Here is a 9,173-nt window from a genome sequence, read left to right as displayed (position 1 = left end):
GACACTTCCGTCCCCTCTTAGGTAGGCAAAGAAGGACGGCATGGATACTTTAGTGCCTCATCACGTTGGACAGGGTACCTAGCCTAGATGTCCTGGCTTCCTAGATCGGGTTTGCAACGTGTTGCGCCAGCGATGTTTTCTTGCAATCGACTGCGATAATATCCCGCGGGCCCCTTCGGTTCGGTGTGCTCGGCGGGTTCGGTGTTCTGTCATTACCGGAGGCAGAATTACTTTAAAAGTAGGTAGCCACCGGCCGTCTGCTTGGCTAGCCAATTACACGGGGGCAACTCCGACTATATAGAAGAGCCAGCGCAGCTCCGTCGGCTGATTTCCACGCACAGACCCGCGAATAGAGCATCCACGTTCATCGCCTCAACTACTCTTCTCGTCTCCGGCAGCCATGCGGCTTCGTGTGAGTGCATTCGATCCTCGAACTTCCAAACGTCTCGACGCGACGGATTTCGCCATCCCGGACGCTCTACAAAATATTTATTATTATTGTATTCCCGAATCGGTTAATTTCCGATTAACAAAATCTCGCGAGTGACGCGTCGTTTAGATAAACGAGTGAATCCGTGTTTCGTTAGACGACTGAAATCGGGACTTCCCCGGTTCAAGTGTTGAGTTGTTGAGTGCGGTCAGGATTAACTTCACTACGCTGCCTTTGCTTTTAATTGCCGCGGACTTCAGAGCAGAGATTAGATTTAAAATTGATTTTATTGAGACAGGAATTATTCGTTTTATTATTAGTCTTGCTCGGATTTGTAAGTCTAGTGATTTTGTTCGAAATATTACGTTTAACAATAGCAAACGGTAATTCGGACCGTAATTCAATAAAAACACGCTGTTTTTTTTACAATTTTTTTACCATCAACAATTTTTTACTGCGTACAATTTCGTTACAATTGACAATTTTTTACCATCAAGAATTATTTACTGCGTACAATTTCGTTACCATCGACAATTTTTTACAAATTTTTTACCATCAACAATTTTTTACTACGTACAATTTCTTTACAATCGACAATTTTTTACAATTTTTTTACCATCAACAATCTTTTACTACGTATAATTTCTTTGCAATCGACAATCTTTTACAATGTCACTAACCACGTATCGAGGAGTGATTACATTAAGCAGCACGAAAAATGGCGCGAAATTTAAAACTAATATTTTTCCTTCTAGAATTTTTAAAATTACGAAGTTGTTCACATGAAAATTGATTCGACAAATTTTGTTTATCCAACCACACATTGGGATAAAAATTGCACACAAAATCTAAATAAATAGAACCACGTCATTTTTATAAGTTAGAACATTTTAATTGCTTTTAGTGCACGGTAAGTAGGTGTAGTGTTAAAACCGAGGACCAAAAATAACAGTTACTCTAACATTTTCTACGTTAAAAATCATTAATAAAAAGTTGATTATTATTATTGAAATTTAAGATAATGTACACAAAATATGAAGAAAAGATTTAAAAATTTTTAAAATATTAATTTTCATACTCTTTGGTTACGAATAACAATTATTAGTGTTCAAAAAATTGGATTTTCCTGAATAACTGTTATCGATGAAGAAAAACTGTTTCGATTGCTCAAAGCAGCCATCGATGAGAGAAGTTCATTTCGATCGCTCATAACAGTTATCAATGAGAGAAATTTATTTCGATCGCTCATAACAGTTATCGATGATCGAATTTCTTTTCACTTGTTCATTACAATTATTAATGAGAAAATTCATTTTGGTTGCTTATTTCATTATTGAGTTGTTTACTTTTTTCCGGATGAAGCAAAAGTCCGTGAAATTCATTGAGAAGGTTTCGTAAAACAAGACGAATCAACAGACCATAAGTACAACACAAAATCTGTTTGTTTGTCACATTAAATTTTGATTGTAGCAATAAATTTTACGAATAAAAAATTCATGAAATAATTGATTGTCTACCATTTGAAAGTTGTACTATTTAATAATAACTATTACAAGAGTTTCCTTCATGAATAACTGTTATGAGCGACCGAGATATACTTCTCTCATCGATAACTGTTATGAACGATCAAAATAAATTTCTGTCATTGATAACTGTTAGAAGTAGACTGCTGATTGTATGCATTTATGACAAAAATGGCTACGTACAATTTAAAATAGTGGAGGTATTAAAAAGATTTAAGGTCACCAGTGTATTAGTTTCACCTTAATAAGATATTTAAAAGAAGAATGTATTTGTTATTTGGCTCCTGTGTCTTGCAATCAATGCAAACATTTTTTATTAACCGACTTCGAAAAAGGAGGAGGTTACTCAATTCGATCCGTATGTGCCCCTTTTTTTCGCTTTTTTTCCATGTATGTTCACTATTGTTCACCGATTACGGCGAGATGGATGGACCAATCGGAACGAAACCTTTTGCATCTTGTAGAGTATGTCCCCGGGGTGGTCCCGTGAAAACAAATTTTGCATTTTTCCATTCTTTGCGGTTTTTATTGCAAATAACCAATAAGACCGAAAAGCCATCCTACGATGTTCTACAAATTCTGCTCGTTCCACCAAAAAGTGTGAAATAAAAAAAATGTTATAAAAAAAATTAAACGGACTTCGAAAAAACGCACTAAAAAGTATGAAATAATTTCCATTTAATTTATGTGAATACACGCACGAACTTAAATACAATACAATCTTTTCGCAAAATTGGAAATTTTCGACACTGGAAATTACGAAAATCCTTCAATTCTTCTATATGCTTTCGCATATTAATGTATCTTCTCTTCCCATCTACTGATTTCCAAGTCCGTCATATTCCAATAAAATCATAATCAGCAACATCTGTCATTTGGGAAATTTTTAATTTTTGCGTCGCCTCCGAAAAGATTGTATTGTATTTAAGTTCGTGTGTATTCACATAAATTAAATGGAAATTATTTCATACCTTTTAATGCGTGTGTTCGAAGTCGGTTCAATTTTTTTTATAAAATTTTCTCTTTTGCATAAAGATCCGCAGTCTAGTTATAAGTTATCCAAGTGAATGTCTCTCAACGATAACATTTACCAATAAGACAAAACATTTTCGGTAACCAATACGATTTTAGTCGATGAAATACTTATTATTCTCTAACTTTTCTCTTTTCGGTTATAACAGTTATGGTCCCTGGTTAAAACGACACCTCCTACCGGAAGATCTCAATACGTCAAAGGCTTAACGCGTAACACTGATCGATCGCTCGGTTAATCGCATCTCGGGTTTCACACGCAGCCGTGAGACCCGAGTTACGCGAGATAAGCTGAGTCGCGATTTACATTGTTCCGACTAAAACGAACGATCCATTTCTAATTTGCGGGCGTCGAGAGTATCCGATTCCTTCTGGAAGAATTCCCAACATCCAGAGCGGTTATGAGACCGTTTCCATTGTTCGTTCAGCGTTTCCCACTGTGAAGCGTTACTTAAGAAGCGATTTGCTCTATTTTATGGTTTTCGAGTATGGACGGGTTTAATTTTATGATAATATCGGTTCCGTAGAAGGAAGTGAAACGTTAGAGGCTATTAGAGACCGGGTTGTTATTTGTAAACGTAACTCCTTTGTACATACAAACAAAGTACGGAGTAACGGTACCAAGGCGGAAACACCGGCACGCCAGTCAAATGTTTTATCGAACGATACGATCGTACGCGAATTCGCTTCCGCGTGCGACGTCCTCCGGTTCGGTTTCCAGGGTATTGGTCCGGGGAGAAAGAAAGACTGCTCCGTCCACGGTCTACGGTCTAGCAAGACTTCGCTTTCGAACGTATCCCATTACCATTACACAGCATCGTTGCATTCATTGACGAGGGGGTTCCCAGGCCGTATAATTTATTCACGATCGAATCTATCTATCCGCAGATCCTCTTTATCGCTCTGATTTCGACGACGCTCGCTCAACAAGAGCAGCCGCGCAGACCCGCGCGGACATCTCAGGCGCAGATCAAATACAATGACCCGAACGGTAAGTCCCGGACACTTTCCGGTATCATATTTATCGTTCTCATCCAGCCAGTAAGTGACTCTTCGAATATCCTTTCAGGTTCGAAGGTGGATTGGAAGCTATTCGCCCCGCAGAACCAATGGCGCGCTCACCTGGAGAGCTCGCAACGCAGACAGCGCGGTCAGACGGAGTACGTTCATCCGCAGCAATCGGTGCAGAGAGCTCCTCACCAATCGCAACTGGTCCAGCTGCAACACGACCTGGACCCGTCTCAGTATAAAGTAGCATATCAGCAAGTACAGGCGACGCAGGTGGACCCGAGTCGGTACAAAGGGTATTCGCAGAATCAGTTGACTCAGGCAGGTCCAGCCCAGTACAGAGGATACTCGCAGGCTCAAGCCCAACCTCAAGCACATCAAGAACAACCTGTCCAGGTGGAGTACAGACCGTATCCGCAACCACAGGCTCCGGTGGATGCCCAACCAGCTCCTATTCAAGTCCAATATAAGGCGTACGCGCAACCCCAGGCGCCGCGTCATCCAGTGGACGCACAACCAGCCCCTATCCAGGTCCACTACAAAGCGTACGCGCCGCCCCAGTCGCGAGTAGACGCTCAACCCGATCAGATACAGTACAAAACGTACCAGCAAGCTCAAACCCAAACGGAAGCGCAATCGGAGCAGAATCAGATCCAGCAAAAAGCTTACTCGCAAGCTCAGGCTCCGATAGAAGCGCCGCAGGGGCAGCAGTACAGGCCGCTATCCGAGGGGCCAGCCTACGTGAAGCAATTGCTGCTGGAGAACTTCAAGCCTCAACGTCCTTACGCGGACCCATCAGCGTTCATCTACACCACCAACTTCCCTGTACCCCAGCAGCACGACCAGCAACCGGCCAACGCCGAATTGTCCCACTACGAACAAACCTCGGAGAGCTACGAGCAACCGGAACAACTGAAGACCAGACGAGAGTACTCGGACAGAGGACTCCAGGGTAGGATCGTCTACAAAGACGATTACAAGCAACAGGAACAGCAGCAATCGCCGCAGGTTCAATACCTCCAAGTCCCGATCGAGAAGATCCCCACTCCGTCGCCGCCAAGCCTCGTCTTCGACAAGAACATGCCCCCCGAGATCAGGCAACTCCTGCAATTCCAGGCCCAGCTACCGTACGACGTGATCGCCAACAGCATCACCTACAAACCGAAGACCCTCTTCATCCCCAAACCACTTCCGCCCGACGCCAGTGGGTCCTATCATTATCGCAGCAAAGTCTATTACATGAACGACGACCGATACGAACAGGAACCCGAATTCGAGACAGCCAAGCCTGTTCAAGAGGAGCAGAGGCATTGAGGAACAGGGACTGTGTACTGTCAATGTGGAAGCGGATCTTTTTTCTATCTAGTATTCAACTGCGGCTTTTAAACCTAGTTGCTAGCAACCGACAGACCCTAGTGCAGGCGCGGACACGGGTGGAGCAGTGATTAGCACCAACACTGGTGCCAAATACTCTCCTCCTTTTCCCCTTCCACTATCCCATTCCAGCACCATGCGCACACTCCAGCGCCCCCCACTGAGACCGTAGACCAGGGCGCCAGCTGGTCTGGTCATCAGAGAGGGGGTACATCATCTCACCGTGATTCCCCTCACCTGGCATCACTGGGGTGGAGCCCCTCAAACGCCTGCTTACCCCTCCAAGCTTCCTGTCGGTGGCGCTCCTCGCGGCTCCGATGCCTGCGCACTGCTTGCGATGGACAAAGCGCGTCCTTCCTTCACAGTAACGACGCATGCTGGTGGGGACAGTGGGCGCTACGGTGGGGACGGTCTTATCTCGATTGAGACAAACATGCCCACGCCTGCCCTAGTGCAACATTGCTCGGCACATTTGTAGCATAGGTAACCAGTAGGCGATTGTTATACAGGCTGTCCCAAAAATGGTGTACTTGAAGGGCCGATTCCTCGCTGAAAGTAACACACAGACCAAACAGAATTCCGGCCGTGTATTTTCGTTGATAACTCGGTGACAAAGCGGCGGAGAGCATTCTCGCAAAGGTCAAAGCTGCTTCGAACGACCTTGGGGATCACCCGATTCAAGGAAGTACATTTTTGAGACACTCCGTAGATTTTTATACACAGGATAGCGGCGGTAGTTCGTCCTTATTTCCAGAGTTTCAAGTCAATTGAGAAATTGATGAAAAGTGACTCGCTCGCTTCAAAGATCGTATTGTTAGCTTAAGCTCTCTCTCTCTCTCTCTCTGACCAACCCTGCAGCTTTAAATGGGCATATTGTTATACCTTTCGGTTGACGTTATAGTTACACTACTAGACTGCGGATTTGATGCATTTATGGGACAAACTAGTAGGTGCCATTTAAAACAGCGAAAAAAATCTAACGATGCCGATCTAATCTTTTCAACTTGTTCAAATGATTAAAGTAAGAACTAAACGTCTATCTGGCTCCAGTCTCTTGCGAATGGCGCAGACAGTTTTTATTTTGCATAAAAATCCGCAGTCGTTACTAAATATTGTTGCATTTAACAGTAATTGTTGCATTGAAATTGTGTATACCTAAGTATTATTGTATATTCTGACCGTGGATGTCCAAGGAAAAACTCTAGGTACCCTAATGTTATACCGGTAGAGCGTGTATCGTGCACCACCTTTGGCTATTATTATATTTGTTCACACGAGACATCGAACTGTTAATAAATATTCTATGTGAAATATCGTCAAATAAATGACTGAAACGTGCCGTGCAGCGAGGTGCATTTTCCATTTCCACGGGCTCGCGATGTGGCAACACCGCGTCCGATCAGCTGATCAAGCTACATGCGCAGTGACATAACTAGACTGCGGACACAGGTGAAAAATAACAAAATTTTTCATCATTTAATTATCTTATTAAACTGAAATGAATGCACCGATGTCCTTAGATTCGTTTAATATCACTGTTGCTTTAAATTGTGCGTCGCCATTTTTATCATAAATGCATCCGGACATGCGTCCCGGCATGCACTGGGACGGCCGTGGTCCGAGCCTTTCGCGCGGCGGGGGAGCGAGTGGAAGCGGCGTGAACGGAACTTCCGGCGTAAAAGTAACTCGGTTGCGGTTACGAAATGGTCATCGATCTGTCGAACGCGACTTCCGAGCTGCATACATTTCGAATGCAACCCGAGGAGGAACATTTCGAGTGAATTACTTTTCCCTTGGCCAGGCAGCGCCGTTTAATAGACGCTCTTCTTATTAAACTTCGTTAGAAAGTAAGATGGCTTCCACCTTTCTAATAAGGACACGTGCTCCGTTCGAACGGAAGTGGATGTGGCATCGCGCGTTCGTTTATTTCTTCTCGGTCGCAATATTCATTGGGAAAGTTAATGATAGCTTGTCGGGAACACGGCCAGGTCTACAGGTCGGTATAAATTCGGAACCAGCTGGCAAAATGGCGGCGATAATTAAAACAGGAAACGTTCTAGCTTGTAACCTGTCCGATTTCTCGGCGGGAAAAATTTAAACAAAAAGTCAGTTCTCACGTTATAGATTAAAAAGAAAAAATAGAACATTTTCGAAGGTCTCCCGTTGGCGGAAGCGACGTTTCCCCGAACAAGGAAGAACGTGCGCGTTAGTCTGTCGGCCTTCACGCATTCCGCATCGATTCGCGTTACTCTCGGCGATCGGGATTATGCGCCGCAATGTAACTTTCGTTTCTTCGTGGCTCGTTCGCGCGAATAATTCACCGAGACTTCGCGGAGTTCACCGAACTGCCATTGAAAACCCGTGGTATGTGGATAGATAAAAATCTTTATTCCTAGGCGTGCGCTCGCTGTCTCTCTTCGCCGAGAAAACCGAAGATCGTGCCGCCTATTGCGAAACGTAACTCTTTCGCTCTCTTCGTCCTTCTCTTTCCCCGTATACAAGTATATAATATATACGTTTGCGTGTAAATGAGGTTGCGCTATCGCACAGAGAAGCGTATTCTCCGAGATGAATTGTTTCCTGCCAACTTACATAAGGGTTCGCTGCGCTTTCTTTTTGGATCTTGAACATTTTATATGAAATAGTTCGAAAGAAACGACGTTGTGCAAAGAAATAAATTGGATACGATTAGGAAATGCTGTAATTTAATAATACAGGGCGTCCCAAAAACGTGGTGCATCCTCGAAATCGATTCCCAAGGCCATTTGAAGCAAGTTTTTCCTTTGCGAAAATGTTCTGCGTGGCTTCCTTGAAGAGTTATTGACGAAAACGCACGGACCAATCAGAGCGCGGCGTTGGCATTGCTATGGGCGCGTTATGATTGGTGCGTCTATTTTCGTGAATATCTTCGCAACGGAGCCACGGAGAACATTTTCGCAAAGGGAAAAGTTGCTTGAAATGATCCCAGCGATCAACTTTTCCAAGGAAGTACATTTTCGGGACACCCTGTATACCTGCCGCAACAACAAGTTACGTAACCGAGAGAAAACACATTATTTGTCATTTGACAATCTAACGATTCGCGAAAGTGGGACATGGAGTTCAAGTTCCTCATTTTTGCAAACCTTTATTATTGTTCTCGAAAGTAGTTCGCTGTCCGAACTACGCTTTCTACGGTCATCCACACGAGTTCTATTATTTTCTTTTGAGTTCCACGCGCATGGGTGCATTAACTGATGCGCGCGGCCCTCGCACGGTAACCTTTGAATAGTATTCTCTTGGGAAACCTATGTATGTATCTCCGAATCGCATTCCTCGCGGATACCTTCAACATTTTCCGAGGATGCAATCGTACACGGCTCCGTACAGTGGAGAAACCGAGGTAGATAAACGGCTGCTGGCATCGAGTTATACTTTGTGCCGTACCAATTACCTTCTGACATGTATTTAACCATGCGCTAATACCGTGCTGTTCGCTTGGATAAAAAGGATTCTGTATTCGTTCGATATCCCCGGCGCGGAATGATATATTTCTCGGAAAAGTACTGTCGCTTTTTCGATACAGCGATCGTACCGACACGCCGCGCGCCGCGCCGCGCCGGTAGAAACTGCCCGGCCCGTAAGAAAGAAGGTGCAATTTAAAAGGGGGAAATCTTTCTTCGACCATTTTTTCCCGTCTGCATTGTTATCGCTAGAATGCGGATCTCCATGCAAAATTTAAATTGCCCGTCGAACCAAATTGTTTATCGAGGTTCGGACTTATTTTTTGGTCTTTTTTTCATCGGGAGGGGGAGGGGTGCTTACTG

At 43.9% G+C, this 9,173-nt stretch overlaps 1 protein-coding gene across 1 annotated transcript; it reads left to right on the top strand.

Annotated features, from left to right (window-relative positions):
* The first annotated feature begins 253 nt into the window (after positions 1-253).
* On the top strand, positions 254-6,705 carry LOC143212707 (uncharacterized). The gene is made up of 3 exons (XM_076431762.1): positions 254-412; positions 3,874-3,976; positions 4,055-6,705. Exons 1-3 carry the CDS (start codon positions 401-403, stop codon positions 5,305-5,307), a joined length of 1,368 nt encoding a protein of 455 aa, XP_076287877.1. The 5' UTR covers positions 254-400; the 3' UTR covers positions 5,308-6,705.
* Positions 6,706-9,173: the final 2,468 nt, after the last annotated feature.

Source organism: Lasioglossum baleicum, chromosome 10 (genome assembly GCF_051020765.1).
Source record: "Lasioglossum baleicum chromosome 10, iyLasBale1, whole genome shotgun sequence".
In the NCBI taxonomy this organism is placed as follows: domain Eukaryota; kingdom Metazoa; phylum Arthropoda; class Insecta; order Hymenoptera; family Halictidae; genus Lasioglossum; species Lasioglossum baleicum.
This window is presented reverse-complemented; position numbering and strand designations above follow the sequence as displayed.